This window comes from Panthera pardus, unplaced genomic scaffold, assembly GCF_024362965.1.
Source record: "Panthera pardus isolate Hobbes unplaced genomic scaffold, ASM2436296v1 HiC_scaffold_22, whole genome shotgun sequence".
NCBI lineage: Eukaryota > Metazoa > Chordata > Mammalia > Carnivora > Felidae > Panthera > Panthera pardus.
This window is the reverse complement of record NW_026526788.1, coordinates 16,108,074-16,130,219: the sequence shown is the minus strand read 5'-3', so window position 1 is coordinate 16,130,219 and position 22,146 is coordinate 16,108,074. Positions and strand designations below refer to the sequence as shown.

General features: G+C 40.2%; 1 protein-coding gene across 17 annotated transcripts in view; it reads left to right on the top strand.

Annotated features, from left to right (window-relative positions):
* The window catches only part of PCDH15 (protocadherin related 15), a 1,681,879-nt gene that overhangs the window by 1,191,175 nt on the left and 468,558 nt on the right, over nt 1-22,146 (top strand). For all 17 annotated transcript variants that reach the window (XR_008425054.1, XR_008425055.1, XR_008425056.1 and 14 more), the window contains 2 exons: nt 12,302-12,421; nt 19,811-19,921. Coding sequence is in view for 14 of the 17 variants with exons in the window: in XM_053910276.1 (XP_053766251.1) it covers nt 12,302-12,421; nt 19,811-19,921 (231 nt within the window). In the remaining 3 variants the exon portion in view is untranslated. The remainder of the gene's footprint in view (nt 1-12,301; nt 12,422-19,810; nt 19,922-22,146) is intronic.

Sequence of the window (22,146 nt, the reverse complement as noted above, 5' to 3'; positions counted from 1 at the left end):
AGAATCTCTTGCTCTCTCTTTTGTTTCTTCTTTCACCTTCAGGTGTACCTTATTTAATGTTTTGTCTGAGAATTGTTCCAAATATATACTTTATGAATATAAAAATTAAATGTAAAGGAACACAGCTTTATTATTTTAAAAATATTTTTCATATAATAAATGATATACTCAAGTCTTGGATTTTGTTATGAAAGTGCCTATGGATATGGTCTGTTTTACGATCATTATTTTCTATTATTTATTTAAACAATATCAGAACTTTTTACACCTAAATAACATTTTAATAGAAGTAATGGAGTGCCCACATCACCAACATCCAATTTCCTGTATTGTTAACAGCTTTTATTAGTATCGGACATCTTTAACAACAGTGAAATACAATTATTAACTAAAATCCATATTTATTTGGATGTCGTTAGTTTTTACCTAATGTCCTTATTGTAGTTCCAGGTTTCTAGGATGTCATATTATTTTATTTTAGGCATCATATCTCTTTTAGTCTTCTCTAGACTTTGGTACTTTTATTGTTTTTGATGACCTTGACGGTTTTGAGGAGTACCAATCAGATACTTTCTTTCTAGTAGTTAGATGATTGATAGATAGATAGATAGATGATAGATAGGTGATAGATGATAGATAATAGATGCATGTGTCTATATATTGCTTATGTGTATATATGACATATAGTCATATGCATAATATATATTGTATATCATATATAGGTCTATAGACCCTTTTTAATTTTTGCTTATTTTCCCAATAAAATCCTCTATAGGCCAAAAACCTTACCTAAGATCAAACGTTGCATTTCGTTACATGGCTTTGAGGTCTCCATCTCAGCTCCTTAGTATTCCCTTGCCGTTAATGACTTTAATTGTCAAGAGTAGGGCAGTTTATAGACTATTTCTCAATTTGCATTTACCTGATACCTCTTCATGATTATAAATTTTGTTCAGAAATACCACAAAGATAGTAGGTGTTTTTCATAGGACATAACAAAAGAGACACACACCATCAATGTGTCCTGTTACTGATAAGGGTGGCTTCTTCAGACATTTGCCTAACATTTTTATTAGTGATTTGTGAAACACTGATTTGCTGAAAAACTGTTGATGAAATGCACATCACTGTGGTCGGGTACTGCTACTTCTCTTTGCCCCTTGAGCATTTGTTGAGTGCTTCTTTAGGCATTATGCAATAAACTAGCAATGAAGGTTTGATTATGAGTGAAAAGGTGAGTATACTGAAATGATAATTTGGGAATTTATGAAATGATCTGCTTGCTGAGAATGTACCTGTTTTCAATGGCAATCATAATATGAGTTCTCTGAAATGCAGACACTAGCTTCGTTGAATTCTTTGTCTTTCCATAAGATATCTCAAGACTATTTTTCCTTAGGGCCAAACATAATTTATCTTTGATGAAATACATAACCTAAATTGCATCATTTCAGATTATCTGTGTGTTGAGTTCTGGTATGTGCCACATTGTGTTTATTTCCTCTTTCATTTCTCCTTTACTCCAAAGTTTATTAATAGCAGATTATGAAATTTCTGAAATAATATATTTCACAGTGCCTGGGAATTTATACTCTGAAGTCAGACAGTCTGTGTTGTGGTCCTGATCTACCAAGCAGTAGAATTATGACATCAAGAAGAAGTTCTTTGGGGCGCCTGGGTGGCTCAGCTGGTTAAGCGTCCAACTTCACTCAGGTCATGATCTCACAGTACGTGAGTCCGAGCCCCGCCTCGGGCTCTGTGCTGACAGCTCGGAGCCTGGAGCCTGCTTCAGATTCTGTCTCTCTCTCTGCCCCTCACCTGCTCACACTCTCTCAAACATAAATAAACATTAAAAAAATTTTTTTACATAAAAAGAAAGAAGTTATTTGCCTGTGATTCCTCAACTATAAAATAAGTATAACAACAAAAAATAATGTTACAAAGTTGTTTAAAGGACTAAAAGAGATAATACTTTTGAAATACTTAGTATAGGTTCTGGCCATCCTTTCTTGTGGTTCACTTTGCCTTGGAACTATGCTTCAAAAAAAGTTATGTATTTGAAAATCAAGATGTCTTGACAAATGAAATGCAAAATGTAAATCTGTAAACTGGCAGTAATTAGTGGAACAACACTGACAAACCCAGATTTTTCTCACAATGGTGAAATGACATCAACTCTGAACGTATTCCATTTGAGCGGTCACTGTCCTGATCAAATTCCTAGTCTTGTGCTCTTCTTTCACATTTCATCATGGCAGCATCCTCTGCTTCCATTAATACATGTATTTTTAGACACCTATTCTTATCAGTCATTTTACTGGACCTAAGAGCACAGATGGTGTCCTTGAGGAAGCATAAGAGTGAGATTTTGTCTGTATTTAAGAATTTTTACCACATTTTATATATGTATTCCTTATATTTGCTGGATATAACGTGATTTTTAAAATTTATATATTTTATATATTGGAAAATACCATACACACACACACACACACACACACACACACACGACATGTATATAAAATATATATGAAATGTTAATGTATTGGAAACTTGATAAATATCTTCAACTATTCAAGGAATAAAAAAAAATGACTGGACCTTCAGAGCCATGCCCGTGCATAGAATTTCTTTGAATAGACAGCACTGGCATGTAATTCACAGCACACAAAAGCTCCCAGAGAAGAAGACTAAGCCTCAGTTCCTTTCACTGGTCCCCGTTTTCTTCCTCCAGGGAATTAGGCACATTCTCTCTGGGAAAAGGAAGACAAGCAATAAAAGAAAAAAGAGAAGGAGAATAAGGGACAGGAAAGAAGCACATAAAATATATATTCTCTACTTTAAACATGGAAATGGGTTTCAGCTGTTTTAAAGGATTCAAGTATCCAGCTACTGAAGAAATTTCAAATTTAGCAAGGTCATACACATACATGTACATTCTCTCTGTGTGTTTGTATGTATAGATAAACACGCATAAATTCAATTTAAGCTTACTTGCTTAAATTTGCTTTAGTTTTTAGTGAAGATGAATAGAGTTAATTATCACTCTAATAATAAATCCTCTTATTTTGAAGATACTTATCTACATGAATTTGCCTTTAATGATTTCTTCAGAGGAAGTGCTTTTCAATAGTAATTATGTAGCTTTCATGACCAAAATAGGGAATCCAGATTCTACACACAGGTGCGAAAACAATATGATGTTAAAGGGAACATGAAGAACATACATAATGTTTTTCTAAGTCTTTTTTCTTTGCAAGGTAACTTCCACTGAATTTGAATGCAGGAATGTGTGTTATTTGCAGTTCTGGAAAGTTTTAAGATACACTTCACATAGACCTTTGATTTGGATAAATGTTTGAATAAGACAAATATTAATGAGTTAATATAACACCAACACAATTGTCACAGAAACAGTGATTATAATAAGCTTTCGATACATAAGCAGAGACTCAGAGACTATGTGATTTAATCATCCTAAGAAAAAGCTGAAGTCCTCAACAATGTGAAGCCGTGTACAAATTCATTACTACACTCCGTTTGTACAGGCTCTCTTGGTTTTTAAATAGATCACTGCTCTAAAGCGTTACTTCCAAGGCAGGGTGACTTTCAAGAAAGATCATACAATTATTTTATCTGAGGAGGAAGTTAAAGGAAGAATAACAACCAAAGAATGAATGGCTTCTAATTTGGAGAGATGACAGTGATGGAAGAGAATCTTCAGACCATCCAGTGTAATTGAGGAGACCCTGAAAATCCGTGCAGGGACAAGAAGATAGCAGCTCATCATTTTAAAATAGGTCCATTTTCAAGGACCACATAAATGAGAGAGCAGGGATTTCTAACACCGTGCAAACACTACAGCTTATCTTCAAAGGATCATGAAGTATGATCAAAGCACCGGAAGACTGTCCGGACCCCGGTGCAGATAAGTCAACGCCCATTCAGAGTGCTGAGGCGGGTACCGCCCTGGGTGCATTAGAACATGGAGGCCGACCCTCACCTCTGCAAAATCAACCTGCTGTACCTCAGGGACAGAACTTGGTATTTTCACTGGTACTAATTTTAGCCAGTTTGGTGGGCATTGAGTCATGTTCCATTGGTGTTTTAATTAGGATTTCCTGATGCCTAATGAAAGTCTGCACTTTTTATATGTTTCTGGCCACAAGCTTATGCTCTTTTTTGTGAATTTTCTATTCAAGCGTCTGTCATTTGCTTGTTGTATTGTAGAAGTTCTTTATATGTTCCGAACATAATCTCCTTGCTGCATATACATACTGAAAGGATCTCCACCACTTTTTTCTTTATATTTTTACTTTCTTATTAGTGGTAATAGATAGGGGTTCTTATTTTTAATGTAGTACAATTTGTCCATATCTTTCATGGTTTTTTTCATATTTCTTATTTAATGTTTGCCGATTGTAATATCTCTAAGATAGGATCTTGTTTTCTAAACTGTATCTTATAATTTGCAAGTTTTATTTCAATTTTTTATTTAAATTCTGGTTATTTGACATACATGGCAAAATTGGTTTCAGGTGTAGAGTTCAGTGGCTCCTCACTCTTGTGATTTATATTTTTATAGATACAATCGGCACATGATGTAGTAATCTCAGACGTACAGTGAAATGATTTGGTGTACGTGCATATTTGAAATGATCACCACAATAGGTCTAGGCAACAGTCCTCACACATAGACTCAGAGTTTTTCTGTGTGTGGTGAGAACTTTGTAGATATAGTTGCTCAGCAAGTTTCACACATGTAACACTGTGTTGTTCACTGTGGTCATCACTCTGTGCACTGCACTCCCGGGCTTACCTCTCTTAAGGCTCGAGCTTTGCACCTTCTGTACCTTTTGACTGCCTTCAACCAGGGGGTGTGAAAACACACACACCACACCCATACCTCTGGCAACCACCAGTCTGCTCTCTGTACCTATGAATTCATTGTGTGTGTGTGTGTGTGTGTGTGTGTGTGTGTGTGTGTGTGTGTGTGTTTTTGAGGATTCTTGTTTATTTGTTTTCTTAGATTCCACATATAAGTGAGATTATATGGTGCTTTCTTATACTTATTTCATTTAACGTAATTCCCCCAAAGTCCATCTGTGTTGTGCAAATGGCAAGGTTTCCTTCTTTTCTATGGCTGAGTGATTCTCTCTTACATACATACGTAGATACAGTTATAGTCATAGATGTAGATATAGATAGATATAGATATGCACATATGCATACCTATATACATGCACACACATACTTTACTGTAATATGTATCATAAAAGATGCATGTTACTCCATTGTGTGAGTATATTTGTATATCATATTTTTTTATCCATTTATCTACCAATGGACACTTAGGTTTTCCTGTGTCTTAGCTATTGTAAATATTGCTGCAATGAACGTGGAGTTGCATTTATCTTTGAGTTAGTGCTTTCGTTACTTTTGGATAAATACCCCAAAGTAGTATTACTGGATCATAGGGTAATTCTATTTCTAATATTTTTAGAAACCTCCTTACTATTTTCTACAGTGGCTGCACAAATTTATCTTCCTATCCACAGTGCATAAGGCCACCTGGAACTTAGATTTGTGGTTTTGGTGTGTTTATTTTAAGTAGGCTTCACTCCTAGCACAGAGCCCAATGCGGGGCTTGAACTCACGACCCTGAGACATAACCCGGCTAAAATCAAAAGTGGGACACTCAACCTACTGAGCCACTCACATGTTTCAGAATTTTGTATTATGTAGGCTGTGAAGTATGAATTGGTATCATTTTATTCCATATGTATCTTTTTTGTAAGATTTAATTTTATTATTTATTTATTTATTTATTGAGACAGAGAGAGTGCAAGGCGGGGGTGGGGGGAGAGACTCTTAAACAGGCTCCACACTAAGTGTGGAGCCTGGGATCATGTGAGCCACCCAGCGCACCCCCCCCCCCATATGGATTTCTAATTAACATAGCACCATGTATTGAAGAGATCATTGAGTTCACAACCACTGTTGTCTTTTTCCATGAATCAGGTAACTACCTATAGGGATTGTTTTTGGACATGATATACTGCCCTCTGGTATATTTGTTTACTCTCAAGCCAATACCACAGTATCTCAGTTTCCAAGATTTGTATTCAAGTCTAGAAACTGGGTATTGTTAGTCTTCCAACTTAGTTCTCCTCCTCCTCCTCCTCCTGCTCCTCTTCCTCCTCCGTCTCCTCCGTCTTCCTCTTCCTGTTTTTGTTTTTTTTTTTTCTCTTTCAAGTAGACTTCACACCCAGCGTGGAGCCCAACGCTTGGTTTGAAGTCACAACCCTGAGATCAAGACCTGAGCTGAGATTAAGAGTCAGATGATTAACTGACTGAGCCACCCAGGCTCCCCCAAACTTAGTTCTTCTTTAAGACAACTTAAAATTTTAGAATCAAATTTCCACATCTATTGATAAATTTGTAAAGGACTGACAACTTTACCTTATTGCTAAGACAAATTTATTGATACAGTATATCTTTCCATTGATTTAATTTTTTATTAAACAATGAAAATACAGATCTAAAATGTTCCTCATAAGGGCTTTAATCCAATTTTGACATTCATAGGCAGGAAACAATTTCAGAAGAATGGGGATCATCGAGCTAAGTGGACACAGATGATACCCAATCCTGTCTCAGCTTCTGGTAGATTGAGACTTTTAGTCACGCTGCTAATACATTACTAGTATTGCTTGTCATGTACGGCCAATCTTCATTACCACTGATTCTGTAATTGCAACTTTGCCTAGTTGCTCAAATTTATTTGTGAGTCCAAATTCAATAATGCCCAAACTTCTGTGGTCATTCACAAACGTGCACAAAGGGATGAAGAATTAGGATCACCCCCTGTGGACACTTCTAACTAAAGCCAAACAAGGTAACACTGTGCCCATTGTTTCACCTCTCACTATAAACAAGTATCCTTTTTTGTGGTCTAACTAGTGCCACATTGTTTACACCTGTGTACCCTCTGTTGGTGACTTTGCTGTTTAAGATGGCCCCCGAGTGTAGCGCTTCCATGCCGTGTAGCATTCCTAGGCCAAGAAGGCAGTAATGTACCTTCTGGAGAGAATATGTGTGTTAGACAAGTTTTATTCAGGCATCAGTTATGGTGCTGCTGGCTGTAAGCTAAGTGGTAGTGACTCAAACACACATATTAAATAAGGCGTCTTTAAACAGCACACATGAAGCAAGGTTATATATAGATTGGTTGATGAAAGTGTTGTGACCAGAGCCTTGCAGGAAGCTAAACTTGTGTCCCCCCCCCCCCCCCCCCCAGGGGTGTAATAACCCTGTATTCTCTCTAGAAGCAATGGCTCAGTATTTGTTAATTCAGTGTTCACAGTGACTTTATAGAATAAGATTACCATGGGTAATGAGAATCAGTTTTATTTACATGAAACCATGAATGCAATGCTTCTGTGGGGAAATACTGCAAATAAGATTGCATGTGAGGACAAATCTCTCTTTGGAGCACTGTTCATAATGTTTAGGTTAGCTTCACTACCATGGATCATGAGATACACAGACGGTTAACTGAGAACTGTTCATTTTTTATTTTCACATTCTAATTTATCTTATGCATCTTCTTGAAATACTGAATTTTCTTGCTTTGATTTTCTTTAACTTTTACATTTGCACGTATCTGTGCGTTTTCTGTATTTCCCAGTAGCTGTAAAATCATCTGTGGGAAAAGATATGAACTAAATAAGTAAGTGACGCCCTCAGGCAGCTGCCCAAGCCAATGATCATCCCATGCATAGAATGCCCTTCAGAAAACCAAATGTATATTTCTGAGACTTGCTGAAATGTTAACACAGAACATGCCCATCTGCATGGCAGATGTGCCCTGAAAACCGTTAATAATAATGTATAGGGCAATGTAGTTTTGTAATAAACAGCCTGTCATGTTTCAGCCCCTACATCATATTCAGAAATTTACAAAGCACCACTGTGTGGTTTGACATTTATGAAGTGTGTGTGTGTGTGTGTGTGTGTGTGTGTGTGTGTGTGTGGATATATGCTTTCTTCCGCTGGGTATAGATATAATGAACAAAATCTGTGCTGAAAACTTATATTGTTTAAAACCATGTCGCGTGTCCCAACTCCCTTTTGCTTGTTAGCAGCTAGTGAACCCTCTCACTGGAACCTCTTCATCTCTCCAGACCTTGCTTGTTAGCGCAGAATGCCATGCCTTCTTTTTTCTTAGCTGTTTTTCTTATGTTAGCTTTCGACATTCCTAACACTTGCCTGTATCTGAACAGGCCAACCATGTGAGCAGTAGACCACAGATACAAGTGTGCAGGCTGCATTTTACCCCTGTGTGTCTGCGGGGGAAATTTGGAAATGAGGAGATGTGCCAACATCTTTGGCCTGAACATACAAGTATGGAAGAGAACAGAACTCACCAGTCAATGCAAATGCTGAATGAATGACGTGGCATATTTCTGAGTCCTTTGCTCTCCACAAGTAAATACCACATTTTCAAAGTTGGAGTGAAAGTCTTTCTAATCCTTACTGAAATTGTAAACACAGACAGTACCTGAACCAAATGTGGTGCAGAAATCTGCTGCTGTTATAATAATGCTTTCCATTCCATTTCCAAGGCGCTAATTCTCCTTTTAAAAAGAGCTTATGTGGCTCAGTAGGTTGAAGAGCCAACTGTTGATTTTGGCTCAGGTCATGATCCCTGGGTCACGGGATCGAGCCCCACATCGAGATTCATGCTGAGCCTTGAGTCTGCTTGGGATATTCTCTCTCTCTCTCTCTCTCTCTCTCTCTCTCTCTCTCCTGCTTCTGTGCACGTGCATGCTCTCTCTCAAAAACAGAAAAGAGCTTATGTAAGTAATGAATCACTAAATTCCACTCCTGAAACCAATATTACATTATGTGCTAGATAACTAGAATTTAAATAAAAAAATTTAAGTAATATGTCAAGAAACATGAATAGCAATACATTATATTGAGAAAAAATGAAAATAAATAAATAAAATGAGCTTAAAATTCTATTTAGATAGAGGTCATTCATAACTTTTATATGATATCATTATGGCAATGGTAAGATTGATTATGTATACAACTAGGCAACTGTTTCTCTTTTATTTTCCATCCAAACACATAAACTAGTAGAATTTATTGTATAATCATATTTCAAGGAATTATATATAATTATATATAATTTCAAGGAATTATAAAAGTATATATGGTCACATAAATTCTATTGGGGCCAGGTATGTGCAGCACCCCAAAATAATCTTAAGTCCTAAAACGAGCATGATTGAAATTAAATTACTTTTTCGACCAACCTTAAATTACCACTATAAACAAATGCATGGTAAGTCCTTTTACATGTAGTCTAACAACCGTCTTTGTTGGACTTTGTCACTGAATGTATTTTTATAAAGGCAACCAAGAAAATAACGTGGGGTTTATTTCAAATGACTAGCTATTAAAAATTATACCTCCTTATAAATTTTTATTTTTATATTTTAAATTTTCTGTATTTAGTTTTGCATGAGAGAGAGTGAGCAGGAGAGGGGCAGAGGGAGGGAGAGAGACAGAATCCCAAGTAGGATCTATGCTCAGCATGAAACCTGACACGGAGCTAGATTCCAGGACCCCCTGGGATCATAACCTGAGCCAAAATCAAGAGTTGGACGCTCAACCAACTGAGCCACAAGAAGCCCAGTGATGTTTCCATCTAAAGGAAACATGTTAGTGAGGAAGAGGAAAAATATTAATTGGTCGTAGTACATTAAGGCACCATAGCAGTTTTGTGTTGCCTTTTTTGAGTTTCAAAAACATTTGGACAGCTGGAGAAAAATACAGATCTTTTCACAGTTAGGGTCTTTGAATTTGCAAATACTGCAGAGTAAGAAGTAACATCCTTCAAATCATCCATTCCAAACAAATACTATATAGAATATTTATTTCTAGAAACTCAGTTTTGAAAAGTCTGGGTAATAGATAATGTTGAGATTTAGAGAATATTATGCTTTATTTTCTCCTTGACTAAAAATAGTTCTTTTCATATAAAACTGCCATCCCATCACTTACACGAATCATCAGGGAGGTTTCATTTGCATCTTGGATTCTGAGATTCCAATGTGAGCTTAGGTGTTTTTGTTTTTGCTTTTTTTTCTACGTGGATAGATAATACTTCAAACTTTACATCTAGTCAACTTGAATTTCTATTATTAAACCAGCATGGAGAAAACTGTCAACCTGTCTACATAATGTAAAATTTCCAAAAGAAAATAATGTCACTGTATAGTAAAAATGCACTGAATGTTAGATAACTTGTTACATTATCAGGTGAGAGAGTCCTAAGGTTTTTCTCTTGTTTGTTTTACTTTTTTGTTTGTTTTACTTCTAAATAACTTTGATGTGGTGCCGTGGGTTGAAGTCACCATGTTTCATAATGTACAGGTGACTAATTAACTGATTGTGTTCACACTTCTTCCTTCAGTTTAAAAACACTGGGGCACCTGGCTGGCACAGTCAGTTAAGTGCCTGAGTCTTGGGTTCAGCTCAGGACATGATCTCACAGTCTGTGGGTTTGAGCCCCGCATCAGGCTCTGTGCTAACATTAGGGAGCCTGCTTGGGATTCTCTGTCTCCCTCTCTTTCTGCCCCTCTCCTGCTTGTGTCCTCTCTCTCTCTCTCTCTCTCTCTCTCTCACACACACACACACACACACACAATAAATAAATAACATAAAAAAACGTGGTTAAAAAATAAAAACTAATTGGTTTTAGTAATAGTGAATTGGTATAAGCGGTCAGTGTTCTGGCACGTTGTCCTCAGTGCGTACTGACTGGGCTGGCAGGGCTGATGACACACGAAGGCTGTGATTGTTCCAGAACATACTCGCTGTGTAGCTCTCGCTCCCCGGCCACCAGCCCACTCGCTGGTGTGAGGGTCTCCAACATCGGGCACATGGGCCCAGTTCCTCGACCTCCTGTTCCTTCCCCTCAGTAGGGATGCTGTGCCCGTGGCTTCGGGACATGAGGGACCCTGTCTACCATGAGTATATTCTGTTTGGCCCCTCTAATTCATAGTTCAATTCTCTAGAATCTATTGCCAACCTTAGGACCAAGACATTTCGTATAAAATGAGAATATTAGAAGACCATATTCCATGATGGCAAGAATTTGTTGGGGCTGAGTTGCAGCTACCAGTTCACAGAATGTATGTGCCTCTCCGTTCACCCCCAAGGCCATCAGGCTTCTCTCATTTCCGTGACCTGTGGATCCCCATACAGATTTGGATCCGTACCCACTGAAAACAGAAATAAATGAGTTAACTCCCTTTTTTTTTCAATCTCTGATACAATTTCTCCATTGAGAGAATCCCATTTAACAACTACCAAGACATATCTAAAAATAAAAATTAAAAAAAGTAAAAGCCTCTGCTCTGTAGAAGCAAAGAGGTCTGTTTATTGACAAAATTCATTTACACATTATTTCAGTGCGGCAATGAAGGAGATAAAGTAATAAATGAAAGCACAACAAGAAGGTCTCCTGACTCAGATGCCCATCAGAGAATGCTCTGTTGGGTGCAGTCTAGGAGTGGGTGATACCTAATTAAGTCGAAATGTAAGTAATGAGTAGGATTCCAGCGAAAACCTGAGGACTGGAAGGTCTGGACATAGGAATGCACTCCCTGTACAGAGGTACCCCACAGGTCATGGAAAATAACAGCGAATCCCTGGGTTTCATCCAACATGAAAATACACGGCTGTGTTGCCAACACCCTGCAAGGACAGAAGAAGCCGTCAGCCCCCTCCCTCCTCTGATGGGCCAGGCACCACTGTCCCCAGCCTCTCGTCCTCAGATTTCCACAGGCGTGTTGTTTCATTGGTGTCTCTGAACGGGTTTTTGATTTTAATGTAAAGTCGCTAACTCTTTCGTACAATTTAAATTCCAGCTTGTCGATAACTTAATGCATCGAGGTTTTTTATTTAAGGAGGAACGGCAGATACATTTTCTCCACAGGGCCTAAGATGTTAATGGTGATAGATTGGTCCACAAGTGCGCCCGCTGAATGAGGGCCTTTTATTTTCCACCCAAAGCAGGGACCGTGATGATGGAAATTGCAGCCTTTGCGAGAACTCCCATGTAAGGTTTGCAAGTGTTGTCTTGAAACGCTTCAGGTCTCTGGCGGTGGACAGCTGCCTCCTGTGTTCCTTTGTGTGACAAGAGGCTGGGTGGGTGCTGGGACACTTCTGCTGTGCCCTGGATGAATGAGAAGTGACCGTGTCTTTCTCATTTTACTTTCAGCTCACTCCGGTTGGCACCACAATATTTACAGGGTTTTCAGGAGACAACGGAGCTACAGACATAGATGATGGACCAAACGGGCAGATAGAATACGTCATCCAGTACAATCCGGAGGACCCGGTATGTGAGCCCCCACCTGCAGTGTGGAGTCTCTGAGGGGTGTTTACTGCAGCTGGTACTTACCGTATCGTCACAACCCTTACCTCCTCCAGCCACGTTAGTGTCCTCCCGCTGTTAGCAGCCATCCCAGAATTACAGTCTTGTAACTATTTGTGGTATACTTCTAAAACTTTTAAGAAGGTTTTGGTGGGCTTGGGAAATAACAATTTAGAAATATTTAAAAAAAATTTTTTTTTTTACGTTTATTTATTTTTGAGACAGAGAGAGACAGAGCATGAACGGGGTAGGGTCAGAGAGAGAGGGAGACACAGAATCGGAAGCAGGGTCCAGGCTTTGAGCCATCAGCCCAGAGCCCGACGCGGGGCTCGAACTCACGGACCGCGAGATTGTGACCTGAGCTGAAGTCGGACGCTTAACCGACTGCGCCACCCAGGCGCCCCAATTTAGAAATATTTATAGGTGTAACATGCCATTGTCACCTCATTTCCATTTTGTGTGCGGACTCCTAAGCATCGTAAATAAACCACCGGGGATGACGTCACCAGTGTGATGCGTGTGCTTTGTGGCTCTTACAAAGTGACATCACTGCCCCTTCTCCACCAGTGAAGCCTCAGGAAGACAAGGGACAAAGCTGTTTTTTTTAATACTTATTTTTGAGAGAGAGAGAGAGAGAGAGAGAAGGACAGAATGTGAGCCAGACAAACTGGCTTTTTTATGCTTATTTATTTTTTAGAGAGGGAGGTGCAGAGTGTGAGTGGGGGAGGAGCAGAGAGAAAGAGGAAGAGAGAGAGTCTGAAGCAGGTTCCAGGCTCTGAGCTGTCAGCACAGCGCCCGATGTGGGGCTGGAACTCACAAACCGCGAGATCATCACCTAAGCTGAAGTCGGACGCTTAACCGACTGAGCCACCCAGGTGCCCCAAGTTTGTCTTTTTAAAGATTAATTATTTATGTTTTTATTAGACCGTGGGATTTATGCACCATGTCTCCCATGGGGCTGTGAGAGTGTTTCCCCCAATATGGTACGTGAGAGAGCACGCTGATAAAGGCAGAGTTGTTCTGTGCCGACCTGAGCCTGGGCTGGCATGACCGCCCTCTGTCTTCCTCCTCCTCTCAGCCCAGACGGGTTGTCAGGGCACCGTGGCTGCCCCACAGCACTTCTGAAGTGAATTTTCTCAGTGAAAACTTCTCCTTTATGTTTAATATTGGGAAAATGAAAGGTGTTGAAGTTAATGTTCTGTCTTTACTTTTAAATTATGGTTTTGGCATATAAGCTTTAAACAAACATGAAAACAAACAAAAACATTGAGCTTGTAGAGACCAAGAATGGCCAACAGGACTTACCTGCCAAATCTACCCTCAGAACTCTGAGTCGTGACAGCACAGTCTCATTTTCTTTTCTTTCCTTTTTTTTTTTTTTTCTCAAGTTAGTTAACTTACGACACCCAGTGCTCATCCCAACAAGTTCCTTCCTTAATGCCCATCCTCCCCATCCAACAGCCCCCTCCCCGCATCAACCTCAGTTTGTTCTCTGTATTTAAGGGTCTGTTATTGGTTTGCCTCCCAGGCTGTGTGTTATTTTTCCTTCCTTTCCCCAGTGTTCATCTGCTGTGTTTCTTAAATTCCACCTGAGTGAAATCATGATATCTGTCTTTCTCTGACTTGTTTCTCTCAGCATAGCCCCCTCCAGCTGTATCCTTCTGGAAGCTCAGTTGGTGGGTAGGAGGGAGCTGGGCTCGAAGGTGTGTGGCTGGCCAGTTCTGCTTGGTGCCTCTAAGCCCTGGAGTCAGGACCGGGTTGAAGTCAGCATGGGCTCCACCCTGTCTCCACTGCATCCTGATAAAATGGTTTAGTCCTCATGCTAAACTTTTGAAAACATTTGGGGAACAAAAATGGAGAACAGAAAATCCCCTGGGCATAGCAGGGTCTAAGAAGGGACTGGATGGTTTTTGTGTGTTCGTCTCACCCCCTGACATGTATGTCTCCACGTGTTTGCAGGCAGAGGCAATGAGACAGAGAAGTGGGGAAGTAATGAGAATGCGAAAGGGAAGGACAGTAAGTAGGAAGGTCTGCTCAAAAAATCGAGTGGAAAAGATCAAAGAAGGAACTGAGGAAAAAAGGACAAGAGAAACGCTTTCCCTTAACAGTAGGGACAGGCAGCTGACTTCACGCCCCATGTTGGAACTGTTTGTCTTTCTTACTATTTAGGTTTTTGAAAGAATTAATCGTATGTGCGTGTCGTGTTTCTAGCTTACATTTTACGAAGGCTGTTTCCTAACTTGTATTCTTCAAGCTGTAAAAATGGAACAGCCAGGCCATGGATTTTAGGGAAAGGATTATCACACTGCATTAAAAACAAACCTACCCTGGGGTGTCTGGGTGGCTCAGGTGGTTAAGCGTCCAAGTTCAGCTCAGGCCATGATCTCACGGTTCGTGGGTTCAAGCCCCACGTTGGGCTCTGTGCTGGCAGCTCAGAGCCTGGAGGCTGCTTCAGATTCCATGTCTCCCTCTCTCTCTGCCCTTCCCCCACTCACACTCTGTCTCTCTCTTTTTCAAAAATAAATAAATGTTAAAAAAAAAAAACAAACAAAACTATCCAAGGTTTAGAAATAATGTGAGACAAAAAATCCATTACTTAGGAGCCGTCTTTTAGAAGTTTCGTGAGGCCGAAACTCCTTGTTACCCGTGCAGTAATTCCTTCTGCAGTCTTCCCCCCTTTCAGGGATTTGTGAGCTCACCGTCAAACATAATATGTACCTTTTACTACCTGTAGTTTGGGTAAGCCCATCAGCCACATGCAGTGTCCAAATTACAGAATGAGAAGAATGTACTTGAGCCAGCTAGCACTACTGTGGAATAAATAAAGACATCCTCTGGCCATGGGCCTAATTCAGTGAGACAAAAGAATCAGACACCACACGAGCACTTACCTTAATGTTATCGGGGGGAGAAAGCATTGACCCAGCCATATCCTTACAGAGATAACCCACCTTTAAACTTCACACCGTAATATTCCAATACTGATTTCTCCATTTCAGAACAACAAATATATTTGTATTACAAATATATTTAACCTGAAAACATGGCACCTCTGGCTTTTGTAGCCACAGTCATGATTTCTTTCATGTTAGTCCCACAGGGAATGGTAATGGTAAAAGTGTAGACTGGTTTGTTCTAATTAAAACTCTCAGGGTTTTCATTTGTCTGTCTTCCAACTGACGCTATGTTAATCACTGGCAGAAATCACAAATTAATGACCTGGAGTTTCATTCAATTCACAAACATTTTGTTTGGCCACATTTTAATTTAAATACTTTTTCAGCCAATATCTAAAAACCATGAAATTTCACATTCAAATCTAGATTTCCCTTCTCTCTGAAGAAATAGAAATATGACAGCAGGGGTTCTGGTTTCCAAATGAATCTGTCCAATGTGTCAAGTGGTCTATTTCTTTTTTCTTCTTTTCCAGCTAGTATAATCCTCAGGCCTAAATTTTCTACATTTTTATTTTTATTTTTTTATTTTTATTTTTTTTAATGTTTATTTGTTTGTTTTGTTTTGTTTTGTTTTGTTTGTTTTTTTGAGAGAGAGAGAGATAGAGAGCAAGCAGGGGAGGGACAGAGAGGGAGGGAGACAGAATCCCAAGCAGGCTCCGTGCTGTCAGCACATGGCCCGATGTGGGGCTTGAACCCATGAACCATGAGATCATGACCTGAGCTGAAATGAAGAGCTGGATGCTTAACCAACTGAGCCACCCAGGCGCCCCAATAATTTTAGAGTTTACATTTCTTTGCTAAGATTTCTCTTGTTTTCCCTCGTGGTGAGCATTTTTTTATATCTCTGAGCACAGACATGGTTAAAATAGCTGCTTTAAAATCTGTGTCTACTTGTCCTGACATTGGCCTTTCCTGACTTTCTCCCTCTTTTGAAAAGGGATCACATTTCCCGGTTCATCATTGGTCAAGTTGTTTTGAGCCCTCTCCTGGACATTGTGAATGTGATGTTCTGAAGAGACTTTTAATTCTATCATATTCCTCTGAAAAGATTTTTTTGTGTGTTTTTAATCTACCAGAGAACATGGTTGGACTTAAGTTAAAAAACTCTTGGGGGTAGCTCAAATCTCAATTTAGTATACATTTTTCCTTAGTCCATCTATTATAGTCTTCCTCATGCAGGTGTGGTATGGAGTTCACCTACAGACCTGAACACCCTTTCTAAGTGGGATTTTGTCCTCTCCCTTCCTGGCTTTCTCCTTTCTGATCGCCCCTCCCCTCCCCTTCCATCAGCTTTGATTGTTCCAAAATCTATTCCCTGATTCTTCAGGCCAGATAGACTTTCTGTGAGAGTTGTAACTGGCCCTCAAGCTACTAACTACCATAAAGCAGCAAACTCACCCATGTTATCTCTTCTTTCAAGTGTGTGGCATCTCCCAGAGTGTGTCTGCTTTGGTTATCTCTTGAGGGGTATCTGGTATCCTTTGCCTTTTGTGTTTTTCCCAGAGTTTATAGGCGTTGTCTGTGGAAAGACTGAGTCAAGTAGGAGATAATCAACCATATAGAAACAGAACAATTAATGCCCAATAAGTTCCTTTCTTCAGTATACATTTAGAAGACAAGGGCACATACTTGTTTTTGCTTCTGAACCATTCTGGCCTTCCCGAATATCAGGCAACAATGATATAATCATTTCAAAGTTTTAATAACAATGGAAGAATGTGCCTCCATTTCCTTGATGGTTGTGGATCTTTAGTGACGAGTTATCAGCTCGTTTGCCGCTGGCACCAGTTTTTTCTTTTTTTTTTTTTTTAATGTTTTTAATGTTTGTTTATTTTTTAGAGAGATAGAGACATAATGCGAGTGGGTTAGGGACAGAGAGAAAAGGAGACACGGAATCTGAAGCAGGCTCCAGCCTCCGAGCTGTCAGCACAGAGCCCAATGCGGGGCTTGAACTCACGAGCTGTGAGATCATGACTTGAGCCAAAGTCGGATGCTCAACCGACTGAGCCACCCAGGCGCCCCTACCGCTGGCACCAGTTTATAACCAGAAACACTGGAATTCCAAATCTGTGTCGAGCTGTTTTCTCTTTAAGAAAGGGAGAATTGGAGGAATTGTTGAAAACCAAGGGGACATGTGTTGTCCATTTGTCTCTGTATTTTAAAAAAGAGGATGATTCTAACACAAGAACATGTTTGAGTATATCCTCATGTCTGTGTGTTCCTAAATATTAGAGAAATAACAAACATAATATCACTTGAAATTATTACGTTGAAGACTCAGCAATCATAGCAGATATCAGTTGCCATTACTATATGTCACCAGTGATCCCTTAGGTGAGTCTTGGGGATTAGCATAGTGTGTTAGTTATCTACTACTGTGTCACAAACCATCACAAACTTAGTGTCTTAAAACAACACACACTGATATTTGCACAGTTTCTGTGCCTTAGGAGTCTAGGCTCAGCTTAGCTGGGCTCTCTGCTTAGGCTCTCACAAGGTTGCAGTCTAGGTGTTGAGCATGTTGGTTCTCCGGTGGAGGTTCAACTAAGGAAGGACCTCTTTCCAAGTGAACTCAGGCTGCCGTCAGAAATTGTTTCTCTGTGGTTGTAAGACACAGGCCCTTGGCGTCTTGCTTGCTGTTGGCTAGAAGCTTCTCCCAGCTCTGAGAGACCACACTTAGTTCTTTGGCTGTTTACCCTGTGACTTCTGCAAGGAGAGTGTCTAGACCATGTCTCTTGGCAACATGGAGTCTTATATGTCATAATGCGGCCATAAGAGTGACAGCTCATCACCTAAGCTGTACCCTGATGATTACAAGCAGGTCACAGATCCTGTCCACACTCAAGGTGGAGGGTTTACACAAAGGTGCGGATGCCCATCAGGAAGTGGGGAGAGAGAGGGCTCCCATAGGGATCTGTCTGCCACACCTACTGTTACGTCATCATCTTTGAATGTCCTATAAACATCTACTTTGGAAAGTCTCTTTTTGTTTGTTTGTTTGTTTGTTTTTCACAAATCTACACAAAATAGAGGAGATAAAGGTTCTATTTTGGCTATAATGCAGGGTAAATTGAAGATGGTCACCTGCCTTGTTAACATCTTTCTTTTTTCAATGTTTTTATTTTATTTTTGAGACAGAGACAGAGTGTGAGTGTGGGCGGGGCAGAGAAAGAGGAAGACACAGATTCTGAAGCAGGCTTCAGGCCCTGAGCTGGCAGCACAGAGCCCAGCATGGGGCTTGAACTTGTGAACCATGAGATCATGACCTCAGCTGAAGTGGGTCACCTAAATGACTCAGCCACTCAGGCGCCCCTACATCTTTCTTAACCTACCTATATTTTCTTTATGATGTGAATGAACATTTATACTACATGTGAAATAAAGAAGAATCAGGTATTTTTACTAGCCAAAATCATAAAATCGTAATTACCAACATTGCAAACTCTTTTAACCCATGAGCAAATCAGAGTAGTTAACATTGAGCTTTCTTCTCTCTTGTTTCTTTTCATTTTTCTTCTCTTGTGCCATCATTGTCATTGAATTTTATCTAAAATAAATAAGGAATTGGGGCACCTAGGTGGCTCAGTAGGTCGAGTGTCCAACTCTTGATTTTGGCTCAGGTCATAATCTCACGGTTCGTGGGGTCGAGCCCCACATCAGGCTCCGCACTAGCACGGAGTGTGCTTGGGTCTCTGTCTCTCTCTCTTCCTCTTCCCCTTTCCCCACTTTCTCTCCCTCTCTCTCAAATAAAAAAAATATAAAAATACAACACAATATAACAAATAAGGAACAAATTTAGGGATTAATAGCTGCTCAGCTGATTAACCAAATTCAAAGCAAAAGCATTTGTGCTCGTTTCCAAAATGTTCTTGTTCTTCCTCTCCTTGGAGATGTGCCAGGAATGCGCTTTCTTTTGGTTGGAAGAATGACGTGTTTTGGTTAATGATGCGTGAGCTAACAGAACCACGTACAGGTCACCATCCTCCTCCTCCATTTCTTCCCTGACAACAACGTTGAAAAGGGATATTATGTAGAGATCACAAATTGCGATGCTTGGGGCTCTTGGGTGATAAAACAAATGGTGGTAATAGAGAAGATGTTTAGATACTTGCACTTTGGTTGAGAAGTGTCCCAGGGTAACCCTAAAAATACATTAAAAACTCACAGGTGACGAGTTTCCGGGTTGTTATCAAATGACTCTGGTAAAAGCCATTCATCAACATGGAAAGTTTTTAGACACGATAGGAGTATTAAATCGGAAGCTTACAGGCAACATTCAATTTTCAGGTGATAAACCTACTATCTGTAACTTTCTGGGAGACTCAGCTGCACTACTGCATTCTCTAGTTCATCTTCTATTCAAATGAGTTGATTCTGTCTCTCTCCCTGTTGGCAGACATCCAATGACACCTTTGAAATCCCCCTCATGTTGACCGGGAATGTGGTGTTAAGGAAGAGGCTCAACTATGAAGACAAGACTCGGTACTTTGTCATCATCCAAGCTAATGTGAGTATTCGTTCCCCCTCGCTTCCCTCCTGGGAGCTTAGGAATAAAGAACTCTCCCAAAATGTGTCAGTGCTCGCGGAGTGCCCGCTGGAATTTATGGCCTCAACGGGGTAGGCTGCCCACAGCATAATTGATATGTTCTGTTCTCCTAGATGGAGAATGGGACGGAATGGAACAGGAGGAGGGTTTCTACCCACTGTTCCCTTCACTCTGAGTCACATTCCCACCCTTCGGTAATGTGGCTTTAGTTCGCCCTGAAGTGTTTCTCAAATTGTGACACAGAATGTGACACAGAGTGTGACCTGCGGGAGAATCCCCTCGGTGCCTACTAAACATGTAGGTTCCCGGGCTCTACCTCAGACCCTCTGTGCAAACATGTCACAGGATGGAAGTGGAATACCTGAATGTTTTACTCCCTGGGGGATCGCCAAGTATGCCAAAGAAAGAGAAGAAGCGTCCAGTTGGTATTCTTTTCCCCCTTGGCTGTCATTTCTTGAACACCTGCTCACTAGATGTCAGCTCCTGGGACTGTAACCAGGATGTATGCACAGCAGGAAGGGACAAGCTGAAAACCAGTTGCTTATAGAACGTGGACTTTTGTTGTTATCTTAATAAAGCCCCAGCTGTGTGTGGATCAGGTGCTGGTTTGACACCTCAGGTATATCACCGAGGACCGGGTTTCTTCTGCCCTCACACTGGGCCCCTTTCCTGACACTTGGCCGTTTTCCCAGTGTCCTGTTCGTCAGCTGCTCGTGACTACCACAGCCTTAAGCACCACGGCTGCATTTCAGGTCTGACCGCCAGCAGGTGGAAAGGGGGTGAAACCAGGACTCTTCTTGTTTGCTGATCATCCTTCGACTGTGAGGAAACTCCTGCCCAGAGCCCTCTCCCTTCTAACTTCCCTCTGCAGCCTGGGATCACAGAGTCAGCCTAGAGAAAGGAGGCTGAGGAAGTCTTATGTAGCAAAAGGGGTGAGGTAGCCAACTCTAGATTACACCAAGTTCTGTGCATCTCCTGGTGCTGGACACACTGATAACGTGGGGAAGTGGGTGGAGAGGAGGCAGAGGGGGACCGGGAGGGGGAGGGGGAGGGGGAGGAGGAGGAGGAGGAGGAGGAAAAGGAGGAGGAGAAAGGGGGGGAGGAGATAGAGGAAAAGGAAGAGGAGAAAGGGGGAGGAGGAGAGGAGGAGGAGGAAGACAGGAATTCATTAACAAGAAGAATAGAGCTAGTATTTCAGCAAAAATCTGACAGGGCTGGCTACAGATAGCTTCCAATATTGAAAAAGTCCACAGCAAGTGACAAGATCATGTTCCAAATAGGTTATTAGACTCTGAAGCCAGCCTGTGCCTTAAAGGATTCCTAAGCAATGTCATTCTACTCCTATAGCAGAGCATGAAGACCACTCAGAGTGGAAAAAAGAAAGCATCCTCCATCAGCTGTTATGAACAAGTTTATATGTGATAAGGTGTCACTAAATGGCCATGTTTTAGCTAGAGATATTTTGCCAGAAAGGAGGGGAAAGTTTGTCTGTGTATAATTATAATTAAATATATAATATATTTACATTAATGTTATTTTATATATTTATTATATATAAATATATTTGCTTATATAAAAGTATATTTATTTATATATATGAATTTAATTTGCCTATTTTATATAGTAGGTAAATAGTAGATATATATAGGTAGAGATCTAATTTTTGAAGCCAGATTTCTAAATTTTCGTTCAAAATTCTCAAGTCAGTATCTTGGTGTCCACGGGCAGAAATTAGAGTGCAAACAGCAGATATAGGAGAAACCAATATCTACTGGGGGGGGGGGGGTCCTCTCAGAGCTCCTCAAAACCCTGAAATCTTTTTTTTTAAATAGTTTTTCTACACAGTGAAAATGAGAAGAAAAAAACACAGCTTCTCTTGTTTGACTCTGAATCTCTAATAAAATTTAAGGAAAAATAAGATTGCTGTGGAATGTATCAGTTTTTCTTGTGCTATTTAAAATGAGCTATTTTTTAAAAAGAAGTTGAAGTTAAGTGAGCTATTTTTTTAAAGAAGTTCAAGCAAAAACATTTGAATCGATGTTTAATTTAAAATATTTTTGAAGGCTCCTGGAACAATTTGTATGCAATTTGCTAGACTGCCCACAACTGAGAGAGAGAGAGAGAGTGGTAAGTGGTTAGCATTTCAGGGATAAACTTATGAAATACGAGGATATGCGTGAATCAGC